The sequence below is a fragment of the Pleurodeles waltl genome, chromosome 4_2, assembly GCF_031143425.1.
Source record: "Pleurodeles waltl isolate 20211129_DDA chromosome 4_2, aPleWal1.hap1.20221129, whole genome shotgun sequence".
Classification (NCBI taxonomy): Eukaryota; Metazoa; Chordata; class Amphibia; order Caudata; family Salamandridae; genus Pleurodeles; species Pleurodeles waltl.
Genome location: NC_090443.1, coordinates 37,344,753 through 37,370,924, shown reverse-complemented (window position 1 = coordinate 37,370,924; position 26,172 = coordinate 37,344,753). Strand labels below are relative to the sequence as shown.

The window sequence follows — 26,172 nt, the reverse complement described above, 5'->3', positions numbered from 1 at the left end:
TCTTGGTGGGGGGGGAGAAAAAGGGAGGGCAGGTGTGAATACAGCTTTACAGTCTATGCAGAGAATGTTTATCTACAGCAACATATGATATGAACAGAAAATGTTAACTTGTAACAATCTGTTTGTAGCATGGAGTGCTGTAGATTCACATACGTCCATCCTCAGCAGCAGCATTGTGCTCTGCCTGCAGATCTCTTCTTTTAATAATAAACTCTGTCATTACTTAACTTAACATGGAGCATCATGCTGCGCTCACTCTCCACTCCATTGTTACTCTCACCCACTTTGTAGAAAACAATTGAACATGGAGTTGATGCCCATGTGCATGTCCCAGTAGGGGTAGAGTTACAGTGCATCTCATTACTAACGTTCAAAAGTCCGACCCCAGAACTTGATGGCAGGAGTATGCAGAGCATATGAATTTACAGCACAACACACTACAGATCCATACAAGGTAAGTAACATTTTCGTTCCTTGTGCTTTGATGCTGTGGGGTGTGTTTTTCCTTTCTGTAGAAAACAACACGTTTATGTTTTCTGAAAGGCTTAGATTATGTTTTCCTTCCTCTCTAAAAGTTGTATGGTGCAATTTTTCTGCATCATTTAGAGGTAGAGGCGATTGTATGTCACCTCTGAAAATTGTGTGTCCAGCAATTCCCTGTTAACTGGAAGGCAGTGTTTTATGATACATTCTTTTTTTTTTTTTTTCCTTTTGGCTGTGTCTTGTGTACAGTGGGCAAAATGTTTTTCTGTTCCCGGAAACTAGTGGGTGTTTTTTCCCTGCTGTCTGTAAGAAGTAATGTGATTTTTGTCTGTTCCTCTGGGCATGACGTAATGCCATTTTCCCTGTTCTCTGCCATTGCTGCTTTGGGTGCTTCACTGTGAGCTGTTCTTTCTCTTTAGCGAATGTGGTCTGTTTTCCTCTGACTTCAAAAAGGACCTAAATGGTAAAGTGTAAACATTGTCTCCTTTTGGTTGGACCTCTTTCTGTGTTCTTCACAAGCTACTGTTGAGCTTTCCATGCTTGGTATGCTGCTGGGATTTATGTTCCCCACCAGCTTCATTTTTAGATTTTCTGGGCAGTATGTAACTCAAACTTCACCCTGTAACCATTAGGCTTTAATGTTACAAAGTAACAAGCAAGGCTGGACCTCATTTGTTAGTATTTTCTTTGCTTCCGAGCCTCTTGTCTTTGGAGCATCTGATTTGAATCCTGGTATGAGGTTGCAACAGAGCAAGGGATAATCAGTGGAATCCAGGCTGGACTGTAAAAATGTAGGCCCTCATTCAGAGTCTGGCGGTCTTCAGACCGCCAGACTCACAGTGGCAGTCGGACCACCACATTATGACCTGGCGGTCTCGGCAGTCTCAATCAGTCAGGGCAGCACTGCTTGCACCGCTGCCCTTGGGATTACGAGTCCCCTTTCTGCCAGCCTTTGGATGGTGGTAGTCCTGCCATGCAAAGACTGTCTGCAAGGGGTGCCGGCGGCCCCTGCACTTCCCATGCACTTTGCATGGGCCCCCCCATTGACAGCCCCATCGGGCTTTCCACTGCCCGAATTACGGGCAGTGGAAAGCACAACGGGTGCTGCTGCACCCAGTGCACGCCACATTTCCGCCAGCTCAAAATCAAGCCGGCGTCAATTTTAAGGCCCTGCGGTGAACACCTAATGGGGTCGGCGGTGTTCGGGCTGCACTGGCGGGCAGATGGCGGTATGAGTTGGGCAGGCGGTGGCTGCCGCCCGCCAAACTCAGAATTATGGCCTTAGTCTGCTCCTGAGCCCAGCATGCGTAGCTACACTAGCAGATCTGCTTGTGCCCTGGAAGGTGCAATCCACTCACGCTCACAAAAGGTTGACCATCATGCTCTTGTTTTCCAGGTAAACCAGGTATCGCCCACAGGGATTTGAAATCCAAGAATGTCTTGGTAAAGAAGAATGGCATGTGTGCCATCGCCGACCTGGGCCTTGCTGTACGTCACGACTCTGTAACAGACACCATCGACATAGCACCCAATCAGAGAGTGGGGACCAAACGGTACATACATTTTTAACATATTTTGGAATTCTGTTGCATTACCTGTTTACAGTTTCTTGATTTGGCTGTAATTCCAAATATCAGGGCGGTAGTCGTCTTCTGAATTTATTGTTCCACCCCCTCCACCAGAAGTCTGATCTAGACTGCTTATTATATTGAGGTTTTGCTCCACTTGATTAAGCAGCAGTAAGTCATCAATCATGTCTATTCTTTTTGTTGCTCTCTCCGGTCCTGATGCTGTGGGCAGTAGACGTGTTGGTTCCTGTCAGATAGAACAGCCTGTATAAGACTCGGTTTAAAAAATATCAACGTTAACTTGACTGTACGCAAGAGAGTAACTGGAGTAGTTGGGAGCAGTAGAATCTGATTTCCCTACTGGAGAAAGATCTGAGAGGGTGAGCGAAAGTGTCAAGAAGTGAGATTGAGGGTAAAAGTACGGGGATCTGTTACAGCAAAGTGGTCATGCCCCCAGGTGGTTGTACTTTTTACTTTGCCTGTAAAAAAAAAAAAAAGGGGCTGTGCTGTGGCTAATGTGAGTGAGCACATGAGTAAGACTTTTGTTTTGCAGGTATTGATTACACTTCCTAGAAATGTTCATGTGTTATTTCCAGGTTCAATGATCACTTCGAGAATAATGACAGGTGATTAATGTTGGCGTCCTATTTTTTTATTGGACTTTCATTTTTTTTTTTTTAGGAGCTCTATGATGGTTGTTTATATATTTTTTTAAATTAAATGTCTGCTCTGTTACGACGGAAGACACAGCGTACCCCCTTCTTACCATTACACATTTCCGTAATCCAATTTCAGTTTCTATTGAATTAAATGTTCCCTTCCATATCATTTTTTTCTAAAGTGTGAAGTCTTCCCAGCATTTGTGCGCCTTTTTTTTTTTTTTTATAAACTAATCCCTACTTGTGTATTTTTCTTAACCGTCCATCAGGACAGCAATCCATTCGCTCCACTCCTCGTCCCTAATGGTGATGTGGCAATTAGCGGTTCTTTCGTTTCTGTTTTGCGTTCCTCGGTGCAAGCTATGCGCGAGTTCGGACAACCCAGGGCACCACTTGGGAGTCCTCCCCCCTGGGTCGGTCTCATAGATGTGCTATCTCCTACTCCTACTTCGGGGACTACTGCACTTTTGAATAGTCCATCCCAACTCGCCACTAAATCTTCCCAGGCCGAGGCAATAGGGATCTGTCGGATGCCTCTGGCCTCCTCGGCCTTCAGGACCTGCAGTTCAGCCCTGGACTGTTTCGTAACATCCCTTTTCCAGTCAGCCAGCAAGGGGTGGTCTGAGGCTTTCCAGCCCTTTGAGATCAGTCTTTTATAAAGGGCCAGGGTTAGGTCCAGAAAACGCCCTCTTACTTTCCCACTTAGCGCCGCCGGTCTGAGACCCAATAAGCATAGGTCTGGGGTGGGGCGCAACTCCGTCCCAAATAACTGAGCTAGGATAGACAATTTCCTTCCAACCAACCTGAAGTACTGGGCACCCCCACACCATATGGTCAAAGTCTGCTTCTCCCCCACAACATCTCGGGCATGTCCTGGGGCCCCCCCCCGTATATACGGAATAGTCGGTGTGGTGTTAGGTACGTCCTGTGCAGGTAATTGTATTGAATGTATTTTAACCGCGCGTTACGTGAGATCACCCGGGGGTGAGCCAGTGTTTTGTTCCATTCTGAGTCGGACAAGTCCCGCCCGATCGTGTTTCCCCATCGTTCCCTCAGTGAATGCAAAGGATCTAATATGGTCTGAACCTGGGCCCGGTATATTTTGGCTATCAAGTGAGGTTCCTCCCCTGAAGTTAGTAGGAGGTGCAACACCCAGTGGGCAGTGGGTTCTGTGTTTATCGTGCACCAGTGGTCTTTCAGTATATGCACCAGCCTCCCGAAGAGCAGGAACTGACCCCGGGGAACACCCACGCCCATTAAGTCAGCAAAACCCCTCAGTACACCCCCCTCAAACAGCCCACCCACTGTCTCAATCCCTGCACTCGTCCAGGGACCAAGCCCCAGACTTGCCAATCCCTTCCCCCCAGACTCCAGGGCCAATGCCGAGAGCGGTAAAGCCGGAGAGTATGGCGGGCCCACTCCTGCCCTTTTCGCACACCTCTTCCAGCATGCCATTGCGACACCTATCATTATATTGTTTCCAGGTAGGGCTATTTTCCTGTCTGTCATGCGTGCCGTAATCCATGCCGTTTCCACTACCCCCTGGGCGGTACACAGGTCCAGGTGTCCTTTGCCCGCCAGCCAGCTGGACACCCACTGTAGTTGGGATGCCAAGTAATAAGCCTCAAAGTCGGGGGCACCCAGTCCTCCCATATGGGTCGGCCTACAAATGGTCGTAAGTGCGGTGCGTCTACGTCCATCATCCCAAATTAGTTCTCTGAGCAACACGTTCAAGTCACGGAACCATGCCGGGGGGGATCAGCAATGGTAAATTGACAAAGTAGTAGAGGAGTCGGGGAAGCATAATCATTTTGGACAGTGCCACTCTGGCCATTACTGATAATTTCAGAGAGCGCCAAAACCCAACCGAGGACCTCCAGGATCGAAGCACTTTTCCAAGATTACCCTCTCTGAGATCTCCCAACTCGTGGAATATTTGAATACCCAGGTACTTGAAGGTCCGTGGGGCCCAGTTCACGTCTATCGGGAATGCTGCTGGGCGCGCATAACCAGGTGTTAAGGGAAACACATGCGTTTTGCCGCGGTTAAGGCGCAGTCCCGAAACTTCCCCGAAGTCCTCCAAAGCCCTCAGGGCCCAGGGGAGACCACCAGCACCGTCCCTAAGATAAATTAATATATCGTCAGCATACAGGGAGACGATGTGCTCAGTTGGCCCCCAATCGATCCCTCTCCCCACAACCGGGCCGCCAGGGGATCAATCGCTAGGGCAAACAGCAGTGGGGAAAGACTGGATATGCACTAGAGATTGTCCTGCCCGTCTTCACTCTTGCCAGTGGGGACGAGTACAACAGGTCCACCCACCTAACCCAGCTCTCCCCTAGGCCCATTTTTAACATCACCGACCTCAGATAGTCCCATCTAATCGAGTCAAAAGCCTTCTCGAAATCCACCGCCAACAGGATCCCCGCCGGCGGTTTCAATTCTTCGGGCATGTGCAAGATAGAGAAGAATCGCCTAAGGTTCAGGGAGGTGCTGTGACCAGGAATAAAGCCATTTTGGTCAGCATGTATTAGTGTGGACATGTGGGGAAGCAGTCGGCCGGCCAAGATCTTGCTGAGGATCTTGAAGTCGCTGTTTGGCATCGATAATGGGACGGAAATCGGCCACAGAGGCTTCCCTGTTGGTAGTCTTGGGGAGTGGGACTACCAATGCCTCACGCAGTGTGCATGGCAGTTCTCCCTTCTGTATTGCCTCCGCTTACACCTCTGTCAAGCAGGGAGTCGGTAAGGATTTATATTTTTTGTAAAAATCCATAGGAAGACCGTCCGTACCAGGGGTCTTCCCAGGGGCTAGCTGCTCTATGGCATCATTTATCTCTTCCGCGGTCACCGGCCCTCTTAAATTGTCCCTGTCCTCAAGACTCAGCACCGACAGGGGGATCTGCAACAAATAATTGTCAAATGTCGCCGCTTCCAGGCTGATAGGTCTCCTATACAGGTGTGTGTAATAATCTCTGAATGCGTCATTGATGAGGCCTGGGCAAAGTCTAAGATTTCCCCCTCTGTCTAATACACTTGTGATGGGTTCGTTATCCCCGCTCGGGCGCACCAACCATGCCAGTAGCTTACCCGACCTCCCCTCCTCTGATTGTAGGGATGCCAGGTATTTTTGCGTGTTATGACATCTGAGCCGTTCTTCAGCCTGGGAGTGTTCTCTGCGTGCTCGGTTATATTCTTCATCACCTTGTGTTATAAGGCCCTGCTTCAGTTCCCCCTCATGTATGATATTCTCCAGGGCAGTTAGCTCCCTCTCTAGTGTGTGCCTTACCCCCGCCGACTGCCCAAGACAGAAACCCCTCGTCACCACCTTGAGTGTCTCCCACTCCACGGCCCTGGAGGGGGTGGATCCCTTGTTAGTTTCAATGTGTTCTGTCAGGAGGCTGCGCAGCGGCTCTCTGTACGCCTGATCTTCAAACGTCGCGGGGGCCAGTCTTCATGATGGGATGGGGGGTCTGTCCTGTGATACCCTCAATGTTAGCAGTAGAGGATTATGATCTGATATTGTGCGGGCTAGGTATTCGGAATGGGTCACACCTCGAGCCAGCCCCGGGGTGCAGACCACCCTGTCAATTCTGGTGTGCACCCGGTGGAGGCCCGAGTAAAACGAGTAGTCCCTGACAGTCGGGTGCCGCACCGGCCAGACATCCACTAATCCCCAAGTGCTCAGCCATTCGGCTAGGCTCTGTGCTATCTTAATTGATATTGCCCCTTGAAGTGGCGGGGTGGACCTGTCCATGTTTATATCTAATACTGCGTTGAAGTCCCCTCCTATTAGTACTTCCCCCTGTGCGTTGGCGGGTGAGGTGACTTGATAAGCCCGTCATGAATGAAACCTGGTCTTGATTAGGGGCATAAATGCTACTCAAAACTATCGGAGTCCCATGTAGCTTCCCCTCCAGTATCACAAACCTGCCCTCTTTATCTATGTTAGAAGAATCAATTGTCAGGGGGACCCTGGCTCTAATCCAAATCAGTACGCCTCTCGCATAAGCTGAATATTCTGTAGCAAACACCTGCCCCCTCCACCTTAGTTTCTCTCCCTCCCCCGTGCCAGGTGGGTCTCTTGTAACATTGCTACCTGCACCCCCCCTTCTCTTTAGAAATGAAAGAATTCCATGTCTTTTGGCCGAAGTGCCCATCCCCCTGACGTTCCAGGTTATAAAATTGTTGTCTGCCATTCTGCTCTTAGAGCCTGATAATAGCGGGCCTGGCGCGCCCGGGATTCTAATTGACCCCCCCCATATGCTCATTCCTTTACTGTGATCAAATTTCTCCACCCATGTTGCCGATTTAACTCGTAACTGCAAACCCCAACTCCCCATACCCAGGGCGCCTCCGGAACTGTAGGTTGCCCAATAGACTGTGCAACAGCGCAACTTTTTCAAACACATAACTGCAGTACTCGGCAGCCAGGTCCGGAGGGGCCACTCGTTCAAACAGCGTGCCATGTCTCTGGGCGCCCCCACAAGCCCGGCCTATCCGAGTTCGTCAGCTGTTTGTGGCGTCACCTTCGGTGCTCGTGACAAGTTCTCAGAGTCCCCGGCAGAGGACACCATCGTGTCATCGGATTCTTCTTCAGATCCTTCTCGGGGGGGGGGGGGGGGACACCTCACCTCCCACCCGGGCCGCCGCCTCCAGGGCCGCCCTTCTGCCTGTTTCTCTCTGCGTTTGCGTTGGCGCCAGCCATGGGCGATCTCTGGACCTCTTCCCCTTCGGGACTCGGCAGGTCCTGCTCGCTCCCGAGTTCTCATGCGCAGCTCGCACCGTTTGGGACCCGTGCCTCTCGAGCCATTCCCATGCCTCCTCCGGAGATTGGAAGAATGTGGCCTTTCCCTCCACAATCACTCTTAGCCTTGCCGGATATAGGAGCTAATACTGAATCCCCTCATCTCGTAAGGCTCTTTTGACCACTAGAAATGAGGCTCGTCTATTCTGGACCTCTAGTGTGAAGTCCGGGAATAGTGTCACTTCCCCGTTTGCTACTTTAAACGGGCCCCTCTCTGGCTTTCTGTAGGAGGATGTCCCTGTCTCTGTAGTGCAGGAGTTTAGCGATTACAGCACGGGGTGGCCTGCCCAGGGGCAAGAGGTCTCGATGGCACTCGGTGGGCCCGCTCCACCGTGTTGAAAGAGGTCAGGCACCCCGGTGCAACCACTGTGCTCAGCCATTTCTCCAGGAATTCCACCATGTTTGTCCCTTCAGGGAGGCCCACCACGCGCACATTGTTCCTCCTTTTTCTTCCCTCCGCATCTTCGGCACGTTGTTCAAGTCTTGCCACTCTGCCGGCCAGCGAGGTTACCTCCGCTGCCATGTCTTTCTGCCTCGGTGCGATGTCCGCCAACGTGGTTTCCGCTTCTTTGACTCTGTCAGCCAGTTTATGATGGTCAGCTCTCAGGAGCCCCACCTCAATCGCAACTTGGTTGATGTCTTGTTGCAATGTTGACTCTGTATCCTCTATGGCCCCCAGTATCTTGTCTAGGGTGTCTTGAACTTTGGTTTGTGACTGATTCAGTGAGTCCGTTTCACCATCCCCAGGCGGTGTCAAGGGGTCCATGGCTCTGTTCTTGTGGCGGCCCTTGGGGGGCATTGGTCAGGCAAGGGGGTATACCCCGGGGGGGCCGGCAAACGGCCTGTGTGTTTTTGTGCGAACCACTACCGAATTTGCCCCCTTGTTTCAGTCTCCGCAGCTTTAACTTCTGCTCACGTGCATTACTGGCCTAGCCCCCGGCGCTTCGCCGGCCACATCCGGGGTTCAGTTCCAAGGGCAGGGGGCTCTACTGCCGCCGACCGTTACCGATTGCCACCTGTTTCAGTTCTGGCTCCTCCGCATATTCCTCCTACCAGGCCCTTCCTCTCCAACCGGAATCAGGTATGCGCCGCGACCGTGGCCTGGCTGTCCCCCCCACACGGGACACTCACCCACTCTCCAGTGCCTCTTTTGCGCCCGTGGCTGTTCTCCTGTTCGTGCACAGTATTCTCGCTCAGGGGTCAACAGTGCCCCAGGACGTCCAGCAGTTCCATGGTACCCCCATATCAGGCAGACGAACAGAAACTCACCGCTGGGTGGGCTACTCCTGGGGACCTGCACCCCCTCTGTGTCTCCACGGATGGTCCCCACAGTAGGTCCGCCGGTCGCGTCGCCGTCCCGGTTCCCCAGTACTCCACTTGGGCCTGATTCAATGCCCTCGGGCTGGCCCCAGTGAGATCAGGGCCGTGCCCGCTCCGCTGGTTCTAGGGAAAGCGCCCGCTGGAGTGAGGTCCCCCCCCAGGGCCCTCAATTCACCTCGGATGCTCCGGGTCCCACGATCCGGCCGCGTGTTTCAAACGCGAGCGCCGACGCTCGCGGGCCGCTCCCTTCCACTCTCGCCGCGGCCTGCTGTGCCACGCAAGGTCGCGGCTTCAAGCGAGAGGAGGGGCCGCAAGCCTCCTCTTGCATCAGGAGGATCAGCACGTTACGCCGCATGCCCCAAGTCCACGGCGGGGGCTCGGCCGCTTCGCCCGCCGGTCCGCTGCAAGGCGCCCGCACTCCGTGTGTGGGCAGCCCGGACCAGCGCGGTTTCCAGGATTATTCCGGCCGGCCCCTCCGGAGCTGGTTATTCAGACGTCCGCCATGTTCCGGACCCTGGCCACGCCCCCCAAGTGTACATTGGAGTTGAGCAATCCTTATCAATGCTGGATGTAATGATTCTTTTGACATTAATGTACATCAGATCACATATTTAGTGATCACCTGATTCTGCTCACAGTAACTAGCTAATCGGTCTTGGAGCTCTAAAAAATGGATAGGTCATAAGCTTTATTTTTGCGATCTCTGTAAACTTGATGAAATACCTGCATATAGAAAGGGTGGTCTGGTGATGAGGGTGTTAAGAAGCAGCAGTTTTTTTTTTTTTTACTAGAAGTAATGGAAATTCTTGTCAGATTATTTAAAGAAGGGCTGGTCTTGTGAAGCTGGCACAATTATGCCTTACAGCCTTTAAATTAAATCTAGTAGTAGCTGAAGTGATGGTGTCCAATAACCGACTAATGCAAGGCTTACCATCTGTTCCAAAGTGGATGGAGTAACTACGGATCCAAGCAGGTGAAAATCTGTACCACTAGCTTTTAGCTCTGGCAGGTTTTTATTTTTTTCAATTGTGTTCGAGACTGGGGAAGCTTCCTAAGATTCATTTTGATATTATATGTAGTGTTGCGATCCTCGTGCTCTCGCTAATGCTGAAATTGTGGCTTTCTCCTTTGTGTCCTTCAGATACATGGCTCCTGAAGTCCTGGACGAGACGATTAACATGAAACACTTTGATTCCTTCAAATGTGCCGACATCTATGCCCTTGGACTGGTCTACTGGGAGATTGCTCGCCGTTGCAACGCAGGAGGTAATATAGGATGGCTAAGCACACCTACATTCTTAACGCCTTCAGACATCTTCCTAAGCATTTTATCCTTCACACTACTCCCCATTTTCAAATTCTACCAAGTAGGCCCCAAGTGCAGAAAAGCTTACACAACTTGCTGCATGCTTTCCAATGTGTCATCAATTGATTGTGCTCTTTCTGTTTATTTTCTCGCTCATTTTCCACCCTTCCCAAGGGGTCCACGAAGAATACCAGCTCCCATACTACGACCTGGTACCCTCTGACCCGTCCATTGAGGAGATGAGGAAAGTGGTATGTGACCAGAGGCTGCGACCCAACATCCCGAACTGGTGGCAGAGTTATGAGGTATGAGGACGCAACGCAGTTGTGGTTTAAATTTCATTTGATTTCCTTCTTAAAGAACAGTGGGCTGGAGTGATACAGTTGGGGATCAGTAGATTGTCAGTAGTCCCACATTCTGGACTGAAAGAGTCTGGATTGCTGGTAGGAACAACAGGAAAACATTTGGGGACTGTCCAGAGGCTCTTTTGTAGCCCTCCAGTACAGACGGTGGGATAAAAACACCACTCCTGACCTGTCCACCACTTTCCAGCAGCAGCAGTCAAAGCAGGTTACTCAGAGGTTATAGGAGCAACAATATTGATCGATCGATCAATCAATTTGTGCTTATAGAGCACACCTACTCACTCGTTAGGATCTCAGTGCTCGGGGGGGATGGGGGGGGTAGAGTGCTTTGTGTGCGTGGGTGAGGATCTTGAAAGTGATTCTTTTCTCTATGGGGAGCCAGTGCAGTGTACGTAGGTGTTGTGAGATGTGGTAGTATCGGGGTAGGTCGATGACCAGTCTGGCAGCTGCGTTCTGGATGTTTTGCAATTTGCGGGTGAGTATTTTTGTTGATTCCAGCGTAGAGTGCATTGCCGTAGTCCAGTCTGCTGGTGATGAGGGCATGTGTGACGGTCCTTCTATGTTCGAGGGGATCCATTTGAAGGTCTGGCTTAGGAGGCAGAGGGTGCAGAAGCAGGTGGAAGTGACTGAGTTGATTTGATGGTTAATGCTGATGTCGGTGTCCAGGATGATTCCGAGGTTGTGGGCTTGGTTGGCCGGGGTGGGCGGGTTTTCAAGGGTGGGTGGCCGGCCACCAGGAGTCGCTCCATGCGTTGGGTTGAGGGCCCACGATGAATGCTTCTGTCTTGTTTGTGTTGAGTTGAAGGCAGCTGTTTCAGTCCAGTTGGCGACTGCTTCCATGCCTTCGTGGAAGTTGTCTGGCCTTGTCGGGTTCGTTGGAGAGGGAGAGGATGAGTTGGGTCTCGTCGGTGTAGATGATGTTTATTCCATAGCTTCTGATGAGGGTGGCTAGCGCGGCCATGTAGATGTTGAACAGCGTGGGGCTGAGGGAGGATCACTGGGGCGCTCTGCAGGTGGTGGGTGTGGGATCTGCGAGGAAGGGGGTGAGTCTCACTTGTTGCGTTCTGCCAGAGAGGAAGGATTGGATCCAGTCGAGGGCCTTGTCTCTGATGCCAGCTTTGTGGAGTCTTCTTATGAGGTTGTGATGGGAGACTATGTCGAAAGCCGCCAAGAGGTCTAGTAGGATGAGTGCCACCGTCTCCCTTGTCCAGTAGGGAGCGGATGTCGTCTGTTGCAGCCAGATGGGCTGTTTCGGTGCTGTGGTTTGACCTGAATCCGGATTAGGAGATGTTGAGGATGTTGTGGTCTTCTACAAACGTGGTGAGTTGGCTGTTGACTGCTTTTTCAGTGACTTTTGCAGGAAATGGAAGTAGGGAGATGGGCCTGAAGTTTTTGATGTCGGTGGGGGTCTGCCAAGGGTTTCTTGAGGAGGGGGTTGATTTCAGCATGTTTCCAGTCGTCTGGGAAGGTGGCGGCAGCTAGTCAGTGGTTGATGGTGAGGCAGAGCTTGGAGGCGATGGTGTCTGCAACTCTGTTGAAGTTGTGATGGGGGGAATGGATCCGTGGGGGCCCCGGAGTGTATGGACTTCATTGTTTTCAGCGTATCTGCGGTGGAGAGGGGTGTCGAGGTGGATATTGTTGGTTTGTTGGTGTTGGGGTTTGGTAGAGAGGGTTCTTCGCGTAGGTTGTCCTTGTTGAAACTGTCGTAGATGGTCTTGATTTTGTGATGGAAGTAGGTGTTGAGTCTGTCACAGAGGTCATGTGAGGGTGGGATGTCTGTTGTTTCACTGTTTGGTTGGTCGAACTCCTTGATGATGCTGAGGAGTTCCTTTCTGTTGTGTGCTTGTGAGTAGATTGTCTTGTATAGCCTTCTTTCTGGTGATTCTGATGAGTTGGTGGTGTGCAGTGGTGGCAGCTCTGAAGTTGCTGTGGCGGCAGCTCTGAAGTTGCTGTGGCGGCAACAAGTGCGTCTCGATTCTCGGAGTATGGGGGTGAATCAGCTGGCCCTCTTTGCGTGGGTGGTGGTCTTTTTGAGGGGAGCTATGGTGTTTGTACAGACGGTGACCCATTTGTGGAAGGTGCGAGCTCCGGTGTTTGGGTCGTTGTGTGAGATGGTGGGGGCGGCGAGGGCGGTGGTGAGCTGATGGTCGGTTATTCTTGTCCAGTATCAAGAAGGTGCGGTCAAAGGGGCCGCCCCTGAAAAGCAATGACTCTCTTGCTTTTTCCCCGATTACTCTCCACCTGTTGGAGGAAAATTATTGGGGTTTTTTCCCTAGTGGGAAGAAATCACCTCGTACCAGTGGGTTTTCTCCATCATTTGACAGGGATACTGTCTCACTGCATCCTCACCAAACATTCCACGCCACAGACCTAACCTCTCCACAGGACATCAGTGCCTCCTTCAAGCGGAGGTACCGACGCTTATCCTCGAGGAGGAATAGAACCTGTGCCACTACACAACCGCTGCACAGGGGTGCATTCCCCATACCACCTCATACTCAAGAAAGGCAGGACACCAAGGCCTATTCTCGACCTCGGGCCTCTCAGCGAGTATATCCTGTTGGAGCTGTCCATATGGTCCCTGCAAGATGTCATTTCCAAGCTGCAAGAAGGTGACTTCATGACCACTGTCGGTCTTAACACTGTTTACTTACACATACCTATCCCCCGTGCTCATTGTCACCACCGGCGGTTCGTAGTAAGTGGTCACCATTATCATTTCCCGGTGCTGCCCTTCAGGATCACTGCAACCCTCGGAGATTTTCCACAATGTCTTGCCATGATAGCTGCTTACCTCAGAAGAAGATGTGTCCATGTGTTCCCTTACCAGGACAACTGACTGGTCAAAGCTCAAACAAGCAGCAGTGTCCCTCATTATGACCCTGGCGGTTGGCGGTAATATGGTGGAAAGTACTGCCAACAGGCTGGCGGTACTTTCCACCATATTATGACATTGGCGGTTTGGCTGAAGCCAAACCGCCAATGTACTGCCGACTGCCATGGCGGTAGCAGCGGCTGGGCTGGAGATATCAATCTCCAGCCCGGCGGCCATCACTGTACCGCCTGCGGGATAATGACCCCGCCTATCGCCATGGTTGCCGTGGCTTCCTTACCGCCATGAAAACCATGGCAGTAGGCACTATCTGTGACAGGCAGTTCCTTCCCCCATCCCTCCTCCCCTGTTGGAGCACCCACTTACCTGTGTTCATGGGGTCCTCTGGAAGGAGACGGGACAGGGCACTGCTACCAGCAGCAGCGTCTGCCAGCAGAACACCGCCAGGCCGTATTATGGGTCATAATACAGCCGGCGGCAGTCTGCTGGTGTGGTGCTGTCGCTGGCAGCAGAGCCACCTTACCGCCATCTGCCGGCACGGCCATAGCCAGATTTCCACCATTCTTCTGGCGGAAATCTGTCTGTGGTCATAATACGGCGGACGGCTGGTAGCCGCGGCAACAGTCTTTTGGCAGCCACAGCAGTAGGCGGTTTTTACCACCAATATCATAATGAGGGCCTGTGTGTCTCCCACACTCAGCCCACTATAGACATTCTGCTTGATTTAAGTTTCACCATCAATATACTCAAGGTCCACCCTTTCCTGGGTGCAGTTCTCAACACAGCCACTAGGAAAGCTTACCCCAACCAAGTTCAGGTCCATGCTTGCTACTACTACTGCCTCTTTTTCAGCCTGGTCACTGCTTAAGTCAGAACAGTGGTGCGCCTCCTTGGCATTATGGCCTCTTATAGTGCCACACTCCCCCATGCAAGCTTACACATGCATCCTCTACAGGTGAAACAATGGTCACAAGCAGAGGGTTAATGGGACGAGCTGGTGTTGAATTAAGCCAGCTCCCATTGTGCCCTGCAGTGGTGGAACTGCAGCCAACTTATGCAGGGCAGGTCCCTTTTTAGATCCAGTTCCATAGGTGACCATCAGTACAGATGCTTCTCATACGGGCTACGGGGGTGCTTCTTCAGCATACCACTATCCAGGGCATGTGCATGCCCCACCAGTGAGGCCTCCACATCAGTTACTTAGAACTGCTGGTTATCCAGATGGAACTCAAGGTGTTTTTCAATCAGGTGTAGCAACAGGTGGCCCTCATCAAGACAGGCAACATGACAACCAAGTATTACCTGCAAAAACTGGGAGGTAGACCGTTTCTGCAGTTGTCAGCGCTGCCACAGAAAATGTGGCGCTGGGCACTCCAACACAGGATATATCTGCTAGTGGAGTACCTCCTAGAAGTGGACAACGACTTTGCAGACCTGCTTAGCAGGATGGATCATCAAATACGTGAGTGGGCACTCCATCCTCAAGTGCTACTCCCATACTTCTGTCTTTGCAGGTTCCCATGGTCCAAGGGGGAAAGCACTATGGATGAATTGGTCAGGGATATTTACCTACTCTTTTCTGCCTCTCCCACTCCTTCTGTACTTGGTTCATAACTTTCGCTAAATTTATCTCGCCCTTATCCTGGTGGCTCCCATGAGGGCCAGAGAACCGTTTCACGACCCTTCTAGACTTATCAATGGTCCCTCACAAGAAACGACCCAATCTTGCAGATATTATGCAGAACCAAGACTCATCAGGCATCCAAACCCCAGGCATCCAAACCCCAGGCAGCTCAAATTGGGATGTTGCTCCTTAGATCTTAGAGTTTGGTTACTTTAATCACCCTTTAGAACGTGTGTCTATCTTCAAAGAGGCAGTTAACCCCACCACAGGCACTTGCAGTGCTGGCAAGTGGAAAATTTTTATTCACTATTGCTTTCCAAAACACATAGATCCACTCAAGCCAGCAGTACAAAATATAGTTTGCTGCATCCTTCACCTTTAAAGATCAGGTTTGGCTTACTGTTCTATAATCCTCAGTTTAGCTGCAGACACCGTATACTTGCAAAACAGAGAGCAATATTCCCTCTTCAGGGTCCCAGTAATAAAAGCTTTAATGGAAGGACTCAGACAAGTCATTTACCCCCCACCCCCCCCCCCCCCCCCCCCCCCCACCCCCACCCTCCTGGGGTTCCTCCTGCCCTAGTCTAGAATTTCAGTATTGTAATTACTCGACTCATGGACTCTCCTTTTTAAACCCCAACACTTGTGCCTACTACAGTATCTATCATTGAAGGTTGCATTTCGTATTTAAGGCGTGCTAGGTAACTTCAAGCTCCTACTCTGCAAGAACTCTTCTTCCAGGTTCCAGGTTCATAATGACAGGGTTGTTCTTAGAACAACCCAAAGTTTCTCTCAAAAGTTGTATTCCGTTCCACCTCAAACAAATCATTGAGCTGCTGGTTTTCCTTCCACAACCAAAACCTGTGACAGAGAGGCCCCCCCCAAACGTGTCCTCGTATGTTACATTGATTGAACCACGCAAAGGTCACACCGTGTCCAAAGGGGGCAAAGCCAGATGGCTTGTCAAATGTATTCAAACTAGCTACTCTAAAGCCACTCCCTGCCACACCCAGACCACTCTACTCGCAAGAAGGGGTCTCTATGGACTTCCTTGGCAACATCCTCATAGCTGACCTATGTAGGCAGTTACTTGGTCCACTCCACACGTTTACCAAACACTACTGTATGGAAGGCTTAGCACAGAACCAGGCACTGGTTGGCCAAGCTGTACTACAAACACTTTTTCAGTCCTCTGCAACACCCTCCAGCTAGCCACAGCATACGGAGCTCTGCTTTACAGTATATGCAGAGCATGTATAGCTACAACTGCACATGCCACAAATGGAATATGCCACTTACCCAGAAGCAATTGTTGTGGCATGCAGTGCTGTAGATTCACATGCTCCCACCCTCCTCCATGGAACCATCTGGTTGTTGCAGACGTTTTTTTCTCTTCCACATGGCCATCTATCTTTTCTTTTATTATGCTCCATCTTTATTGTCACCCACTGTGCAGAAACAATCTAACAATGGAGCCGGTACCCATGTGCATTACCAGTCATAAGAAAAGTCACTATACCTCGTGACTTTAAAGTCTTCATAGAAAAACAAGTTGCTCAAGTCTGAGACCAACACTAGATGGCAGGAGCATGCAGGGCATGTGAATTTACAGCACTACATGTCACAAACAGATGCTTATAAGGTAAGTAACATATTCCTTACACACAATGAATTAAAATCGAAATCATTTACTCAGTGGATATATAGAACATCTAGCACGCCTCACTATTTTTTCAAGACCTGAACTCTTGAAGTATGTACCTTGTCACGTTTTCTGGTCCTGTGATGCCTTTGAACTTCATGGAGAGAACCTTAAATCTGACCCTATGTGTAACCGGCAGTCTTTGACTTGATTGGAATCAGCTCCAAGAATTGAGATCAGTAGCCATTATTTGCTGCCTTCAAGTGGAATGACTGTGACTAGCTCTTTGGTTTCTCCCAGTTCTGTATTACAGAGCTTTGTAGTAATGAAGTTTTGCCAAGATCAAAGTTCGAACAGCTTCTTTAAAGGCCAAGTAGGTCAACCCCCTATTTAGCCTGCCCAGTCCGGTTAGTGAAAAAATATAGATTAATCTACAGATTTTTTACCTCTTAAGGCAGGAGACTGCTGAATTGCACTAGACAACTAAGTGGTATATTAACTGTGCAGATAGGATCGCCAATTCGTGAAACTGGATAAAGGTCATTTTTATTTACTTTGGGTTAACAGGTGTTGGTGAACTTGTTTTTGCCACGTTCCAAGATACTTCATACTTTTTCCATGTACAGTCCTCTTTCATCAACATGTACACTAGAAGCATTCCTGAAACCCTCAGAATATTACATGTTGGTGCCATGTGAAAATTACACAAAGGTGGTAGTAATGTAAAGGGCTCCATAAGCACAATAGCGGGTACTAAAATATTTTTCATCGTCATTCCTAAAGAGCGTTTGTCTAGGAATGGTTGACCCTACAGCACTGGAAGCCAGCCTATCAAGCAGGATTCAGAAATGATAATTGTACCTTCTAATTATGGAACAGCCGCTCCCTTTGTTGGAACATTATTTGCTTTTGGCATAGATGACGAGCATAGCCTAGTGTTGTGTTTTCAATTATTGTTGCTAGTGGGAGTCTTTCGGCTAGGGAAAGGAATATAGTCTTAGAGAAATGCCCCCTTTTTAATCTTTCTGTGAACGTTTATTTAACTTCTGAACAATGTTTGGTCGCTGCCTCCAGTGAAGTCCAAAGTACAGGACATCAACTTACATTGGGGTATTCTGTGAAGTCCAAAATGTTTCACACGACATCTAAAGTTGTTAGGCAGCCTCCAGCTTTCCTTCTTATTCCTCCTGTCGCCCCTGAATAATCAAAGGGAACAACCTTCATCTCTCGAGGTCTAGGTTTGTGTGAGGGCTTTGCTTGCGGTCACAAGATGGGTTTGGAGGCAGGTTGCCACAGGCCACACCAGTCAAGTTCAGGATTCGGTGTTGCTGGGTATCCGCTTGTACAGGGGGTGTGGTGGGGGTGTCGCTGAGCCTAGGAAACCTACTTCAAACGATGGAAGGAATGGGGGGGTCGCCCCCGCCCACTATGGACTGACAGAAAACACACATACATCCTACGCTGAGGGGTAGGTAAAGTGCCAAAGTTACCATGCCTGAGCATATTACTCGTACAGCTTCAATGTTACTTTTGGAGAGCTCTCTGTAATTCTTTACAAATATGTTTAGTAAATAAATAGCCTTCCACAATCTGATTTGGTGTGCACTTTATATATACCACTTTTCTTAATTCAGGTCATTTTTATTAGGATTTCATATACCACTTTTAACAGCACCAAGAGCTCTTGAAAGTGCTCGTAAAAAGTGCAGCAGTGCCAGTCTACTGATGAGCATTACCGGACTGGTCAGAGAAGAGAGAGCGGATTGTGGTGGCATAGCTTAAAGCCTAGCGGGGGCTTCTGTTGCAGTGGTTGGTGTCTGGGAATGTTTTAATATAGGTGGCTGTACCTTTCCGGGTGACCCTTTTTTTATCCAGCATTGCAGGGTTGGCAGCTTGGTGGATTTCAGCATCCAATGCCTAACCCGGCCCGGTAGGTCCAGTCAATACCAGTGAAATTAGTACCATTGAGTTTATCAGTAAACGTCCAATTCAGCGGTAAGAATGCACTCTGGTTGAATGTGCACTTTCGGGCAGCCATTTTTATGGTTATCAGATGAGTGTTTTAGCGTATTTTAGTGTTTTTTGGTTGTTTTGAAATACTTCTCCCTCCACAGAATAGCATCCTAATTTCTTCTTGTTTCCGAACAGGCTCTGAGAGTGATGGGGAAGATGATGCGCGAGTGTTGGTACGCTAATGGCGCCGCACGGCTGACGGCCCTGCGCATAAAGAAAACCCTCTCCCAGCTGAGCGTGCATGAGGACCTGAAGATCTGACGCGGATCTGCCGTGATCACGTACACCTGTGCTGGGGCCTACCTCGTGCTTCTGCCTGAATCCCAGTTGGACAAGGGGGTGGATAGGGTGACCCATGACCAGCAGGAAGAGCACACATTTTATTCTTTCAGGCCTGGAGACTGACCTTTTATAATTTCCTAACAGCATGGCGACTTGGAAATAGCTTTTCTTGGGTTATCTCCGTACTTGACTCTGTTTGAATTTCCGGATTGGATTCCCAGTGTTGTTCAGTCAATCCAGGCCGACTGGCGCTGACTCAGGCTACAATCCATCGCATAGGTGACATTCATAAACAAGATGAAACCACTTCCGGTGCCCAAATGCCATGACCTGGTGGGTTCTTAAAGCCATGCCATCTAATCTGACGTTTTCCACTGACTGGCATGTGACATGCAGGCGGCAGCAAGCTTCCCATTCACTAAATATGAGCGCTCTGTTTGTTTTTTGTGAAACGTGTCGTTCTTGCTTGGAAGCCTCAAAAACTGGAAACCTGGCAGGTCAATTATGTGTAAGCCACGCGTCCAAGCATGCGTGTGGGTGTGTGCCCCCGTCTCGCCACGTGTGTGCCTTTTGTGCATTTGTGGGTGCGCACGTCATACGTGTTCGTGTGAGCTTGTGTGCATGCTGTAGCTCCAACTCAGACTCGTGTGCTCCTTGTCACAGCGGTGGGAAGTGATGGGAAAGAGGTGCTCTGCTCACTTCCGTAAGATGAGACCTTGTTTTCGGAGAGGGCAAAATCCACTAATAGCGCCCGAAGAATGCTGCCTCCCTGTCATCGCAGTCGTTAACATTACCAGCTTGTAAACCGAAACCACATTACAACGCTATCTTCTGAGACGGGTGATGTCCTGTCATCCTGTGGTCTGACGCTACCACTTTTGGAAAGAGTCAACAGAGCCATATGGTGCCCCAAATTATGAATAGCATGCTTGGAATACCCACGATATGATGCTACCAGATTGCAAAAGAGGGGAGAGACTTTGCTCATCAGTGGGGCCAAGGGGGTGGGCAAGACTTTGGCTGGGGGGTGTTTTGGGGAGGGGGGGAGGGATCGAGGGATTGGTGAGCCATTCGCAGCCGTTCCGTACACTCTGGGTCTCCATATCCGTCACTTTACCTCAGCTCTGTGTGGATGTCTATGATTTAGTTATCAGGTAATTCCCATTCTTGCAGCTCCTCCTGCCATATTGCTGTTTACCCCCAAGACAGGCTGCAAACGTGATGGGCTGGGAATGTTTCTCAACTGAAAAACTAGACCTGACAGTGTGTAGCAAGACAGTACAGACTCTAGCCACTTGAAAGAAATCTCGGAGGTAACCGTGGCATGATTATGTCCATTAATTGAATCAATCCTGCTGGCTGTTGGCTATATGCGTAGTCGTTTTTGACGGATATGTGTTCAATATTGGCTAAATTCGTTTTGATTATTGGCTGAACATATGCTGAAGTGGGAAAACGTGTTTGGGTACTAGTTAAAGACTTGTTATTGACTGAAACATATCAAGTTTTGGCTACATATGTTGTGGTAAATTGCAAACGTGCTTAATTTTACCTAAAGCTGTGCTGCTTATTGAAGCTGTTTTGGGTACGGGAGAATGCGTTTGGGGGTTAGCTAAACGGGTGCTAGGCAGTCTCTCAAGAGGTGGTGGTTATTGGCTAAAATATTCTGGTTTGTGCCTAAATCCATGTTGTGTTTGGATTAACATGTTGGCTATGAGGAACACACGGTGGTTTTAGCTGTTATTGGAAAGCATGCAGGGCATTTGCTAAATGTGCTCTGTATTGAAGCAACTCTTTCTGGGTACTGTAGAGCTTGTTATGATTTCAGTTGCACACATGTTGGGTGTTGGCTAAACAGATGTTAAGTATTTTACACAGTCTGTTGGATAGCCACAAAACACGTGCTGGATAATGCAGGACAAGTGTTTGGTACTGGGCAGCACGTAAGTGGTATGCGTGACCTTCTGTCTTTTCCTGTACTTAAGAAACATTGATGTTAATGTTTGATGGCGCAGTGCATGAATCTCGTTTCTTTTTGTTAATATAATGTAGTATTATTCAGGTGGGAATGACCTTTAGCTGCTTCTGCTGTGAAGTGGAGCAGTTTGAGGTTGGAACAGAACTCAGGATGTGATACAGAAGTTTGGTTGGGTTGAAGGGGGGAGGGAAAGTTTTTGTTTAACGTCAACACTACAATAACTCTGAAGCCATAAATTTTAACTGGAGTGGTTTGATTATTTTTTTATTTTTTGAGAGGGTCTGGATTTTAACTTTTTTTAATAAATATTTTAATTCTTTGTATAAAAAAACAAAAAAGAACAAAAAAACTGTAATTATTACCTCTCAGCCTATGGTTTGTAAAGAAATCAAAACAAAACCAAAAGCGCAGAACCGTACACTAGTCTGTACTCGCACCTGGAGCCCGTTCTTAGCTAGGTTGGAGCTGTGCACATTGTTCCATCATTCACGTTCCTTAAAGTCTTGTTTCCACTTGGTGGTATGTCTGTTCAGGACTATTGATGACGTGCTCAGGAGTTTGCCGCATTGTATGCAAATCTTGGCCTCATCCTGCCTCTCAAGGGCACTTTCCAACTTTGTAGGACTGTGAATATTTTGGCCATTAGTACAGATTTGGGGCATTTGTGAATGTTTTGTTTATGCCCTCTGACTCCAGAACAGTTCAAGCCAGAAATTGTGGCACAGATGCAGTATTTAGAGGTTCTAGGACAGTTATCAACATGTGGTGACTATGGACAAGAACCACTCTAACTGAAAAATGCTAACTACAACCCCCAGCCTGGTACTTTGTGTCTGGACATGTTGCTGCACCTACAAATCCTTTTAATTGATTGCTTGTGCAACTTATTGTTACCTGAACACTGTACGGTGCTGCCGCATCATGAAAAAAAAAATGCCAACTTATGGGTGTCTCATCCCTGTATATGACACTTTAGGTTCATACAGCGGTTCTGTGCCCAACAGAACAGAAACCGCATTATACACAGAATCTGGAACTAGACATTCTGTCTAGCAAGGGCGCCGACCTGGTTAAGCGCCCCTTCGTTGACCATGTGCAAGGTGTAAATGCCTGGCAAAGCTACTGACTGAAAAGCCACACCAGCTATGAGTTGTGGTGCAGTGTGTTCCTTAATTTCTCAAAACCTTTGGTTGGGAGAAGGCAGTGATCCAAGCAGGATCAATACGTGCCTGGGAAACTCATCCCCGGTGCTGCTGCAACCCACTGGGGAGTTTTTTTTATTGAGGGGGAAAGATCATGCTTTTTTTCCAATGTGTATTGCAATCTCTACAGGAAAATGCATTCTTGATACTGCTGTCTTTTTTGGTTTGTTTTTTTGTACATTTTGTTACAATGGACTGTAAATTAGCCACTTTGACACTTTACCTCCTCAGTATGCAAATGTAAATAAGTTGTAAGATAGAAAATCTTTTGTTAATATAAGACAAAGGCTGTCAAATCTCTGCTGTACATTAAAAGTTTGTCCTAGTCATTATTTGTGTGGCATGTCTTGCCGTGGTCGGACATCTACATCTCAAAGCCATAACATTTAAGAGGAAATTGTGTTTAAAAAAAAAACAAAAAAACTGTACATAGCATATTAGGTGTCAGTGGTTTGATTGTCGGTGATATTGTGTGGACAGTAACAACGAAGACAGACATAATACAGAACTGTAACTAGTAAGAAACACAAGCAAACGTGAACATATCTGGAACATTTTGAAGAGCCTGAGGAACGGTAATCCACTTTTGCCTTCTGTTAGTAGGAAATGATGTTTAAGGCTTTTAAACTCCTGGTTAGAGTACCTTCGCCAGAATACTGGTGTAAGAGAGTTTTAGAGAAAGGTTCATAATAGGCAAAAAGCCGAGACACAGAGTGGTTTGTGGGAGACCAGAGGTTTTTTGTTGATGGACTGTAAATTATGAGTGGGAATGGGAATCTAGGTGCCTTGAGTAGTCACCGGGGGGATGAGCCATTGATATTTTCATGAGAAAAAGTAAATTTTTATTTAATTTATGCTGCAAACCGTTGCTATGGGTGATAGAGGTAGGGGTGCACACAGTGTTTTTGTAGCAAAGTTTAGCTCTTTGTCCAGTGGGAAGAATAATCATTTGGTAGCATTGCAGTAGTGCAGTTTAGTGTCTATCCACAAATTTATCAGTGCTTTATACGGTGCCAGCTCGAGTAGTTGCAATTTGAGGTTCTATTTACATAACAGTAGGAAGAGATCAGAGGTTTTGAAGCATGAATCATTTTCATTAATTAGGCAGGTAGATGGGTGCAGTTGAGGAAGGAAACTATAAGACCTCCATCTTGGATGAGTTCAGGATGAGGCGTCTTAGTGCCATCCATTGATGAATAGTTATAAGACACTCAGATTTACTTGGATGGAGGAGGGGGAAAAAGGTTGGAAAATAGATAGTGTCGTTTGCATAAAGATGGTAAAATAAATCAAATGAGATTGCGTAGGGTGGGGTTATAAAAGCAAAACTGAAGTCGATCCAGGACTGAACTTGAGGAACAGCCACTGTAGGAAGGTGTGTCGTGGGTACCTGAGATACACCTTATACCAGGTCCTGGTATCCCCTATTAATGTTGTGTAACCAGTGTCTAGAAGCCAGGCTCTCTAGAGGTAGCTGTGGATGAGCAGCCAAGGCTTATCTAGGAGACATGCAAATCTCATGCAATATCACTGTAGTCACACAGCACTTACATACATGAAAGAAAACACTCAGTGTTAGAAAAATAAAGGTATTTTATTTTAGTGACCCAATACCAAAAAGTACTAGAGAAGCAACCCTCCCATAGCAGGTAAATAACGCACTAAATATATACACTAGTTATCAGCAATGGGCATAGAAAGTAATAAAAAACAGTGCAGATGCAATTAGACAATATTGACCCTAGGGGAGCCTAACCCATATACAAAAAAAAAAAAAAATGGAATGCGAACACAGGACCCCCACCTAGGTAAGTAGAATGTGTAGAGGGGAGCTAGGGGTACTAGGAAACCTCAAAGGTAGGTACTACAGTGCCCCCTAGCAACCACGAAGAAATGAGCATGTTAGTGGATTTTCCCCAAACCACCCAAATGAAGAAAAAGAAAATGCAACACCCAGACAAGATTGCAAGAAACCATTGGTGGATTCCTGAAGAATGAGACCTGTGGAAGAAGGGGACCAAGTCCAGAAGTCACAGAAGAGTACATTGGTGGGCAGGAGCCCCTACCCACCAGTCTAGGATTGCAGGAGTTGGTCGTCGGTGACGTGAAGAAGGTTAGCACTGCAGCCCTGGAGTCAGTCAAGAGTTCCTGAGGGATGTAGACTACGCCCCACGCTGGAAGAAGAATTGCATTCGGGTTCTGGTGCAAAGATTTCACCAACAAGCCTTGGCAAAGGCAAATGTCGCGGTTGTCGGAAAATCAAGCTGCCGGGGACCAGCAAGGCCCAGGAGGACTCATCCCAGGAGGGGGGAGTAACAGGGGCTCTCAGTGACACAGAGCCCACAGGAGCAGAGGCAGCACCCACCAGAGTCCCACAGGATGGGGACACAGGAGTCGCAGAAGAGCTCATATAGCATGATTGGAGAAGGGTCCCATGCTACAGGAGAACCGTGCAGAGGTAAGTGTGAAGATCCCTTGGAGAAGATGCAAACAAGCCTTGGCAGCTGCAAGAGATGCAGTGCATGGGGTACTGTCCTGCGTGGGAAGGCAAGGGCTTAAATCCACCAAAGTTGGACAGCTGGCAGAGGACCAAGAGGACTTCTCCGGACCGCCACCTGTGATGTAGAATCTACGCAGCTCAGGATGAGAGGAGATCCACGCAGCTGGTCATCGTTGCAGTAGGTGCCTGCGGATGCAGGGGAGTAACTCCTTCACTCAAAGGGAGATTCCTTCTTCCTTCTCGTGCAGACTGAAGGCTTGCCACCCTCAGAGGATGCACAGCCTGGAAAATGTTGCAAAAGCTGGAAGGAGCAGTGGAAACAATGTTGCAAGAGGAGTCTTCTTTGTGGATGCAGATTGTTGGTTCCTGGAGGGTCCAGTTGTGGTTCCAGTGGCTAGAAGTCCAAGTAAGGTTGCAGAGGAGTCCTGCTGGAATCTTGCAAGCCAAATTTGAGGACCCACCCAAGAGAGAGACCCTAAATATCCCTGAAAGCGCGATTGGTCACATGGCCACGTGAGCACCTATCAGGAGGGGGCTCTGACATCACCTGACTGGCCACTCAGATGCTCCCAGATCTCCCTGCCAACCTTAGATTCAATGTGGGAGAACCCAGGGACCTTCTGGAGGAGCTCTGCGCACCACCCCTGTGGTGGTGATGGGCAGGGGAGTGGTCACTCCCCTTTCCATTGTCCAGTTTCGCACCAGAGAAGGTACTGGAGGTCCCTGAACCGGTGTAGACTAGTTTATGCACGGAGTGCACCAAATGTGCCCTTCAAAGCATACCAATGGCTTGGGGAGGCTACCCCTCCCAAGCTATGTAACACCTATTTCAAAAGAGAGAGGGTGTTACCCCGCCCCCAAAATAAATCCTTTGTTCTGCCTTCCTGGACTGGAGCTATTCAGGCAGCTGGAGGGCAGAAACCTGTTTGAGGGGTGGCAGCAGCATGGGCTACCCAGAAAACCCCAGAAGGCTGGTAGAAGCAGTGCTGGGCATCCTCTAAGAAGCCCCCAATGTGCATGGAATCATACTTCCAATACTGGCAACAGTATTGGGGTTTGATTCTGACATGTTTGATACCAAATATGCTTAGGTTCGGAGTTACCATTATGTAGCTGGACATAGGTAGTGACCTATATCCAATACACACATAAAATGGCGTCCCCCGCACTCATGAAGTCCAGGAAAATGGAGCTGGAGTTCATAGGGGCACTTTGCCCTCTGGGCTAGGATGGCCTGCCATAGGGGTGACGTGCAGTGACCTGTAGTGAAAAGGGTGCATGCACCCTTTCTCGCAGGCTGCAATGGCAGGCCTTCAGAAAGATTTGTATGGGCTCCCCATGGGAGGCATAATACATGCTGCAGCACATGGGGGATGCCCTAGTATTCCGATGTCCTGGGTACCCAGGTACCACTTACTAGGGACTTGCACCCCACATTTGGCACAGTGGGGCCCCCATGTAACAACCAAGTTAGACGGGAGAGAGCATAATCACTGGGGTCCTGGTTAGCAGGATCCCAGTCAAACACACTGACAACAGCAGAAAATTGGGTAACCATGCCGAGAAAGAGGGTACTTTCCTACAGCCACTG

The 26,172-nt window shown here is 48.9% G+C and overlaps 1 protein-coding gene across 4 annotated transcripts in view; it reads left to right on the top strand.

The window, feature by feature from the left end:
- ACVR1B (activin A receptor type 1B) overlaps positions 1–22,095 on the top strand; it is a 76,145-nt gene extending 54,050 nt beyond the window's left edge. For all 4 annotated transcript variants that reach the window (XM_069230530.1, XM_069230532.1, XM_069230531.1 and 1 more), the window contains exons 6-9: positions 1,880–2,036; positions 9,978–10,102; positions 10,317–10,447; positions 18,755–22,095. In XM_069230530.1, coding sequence (XP_069086631.1) covers positions 1,880–2,036; positions 9,978–10,102; positions 10,317–10,447; positions 18,755–18,880 — 539 coding nt within the window. In that variant the 3' untranslated portion in view covers positions 18,881–22,095. The remainder of the gene's footprint in view (positions 1–1,879; positions 2,037–9,977; positions 10,103–10,316; positions 10,448–18,754) is intronic.
- The last annotated feature ends 4,077 nt before the right edge of the window (positions 22,096–26,172 follow it).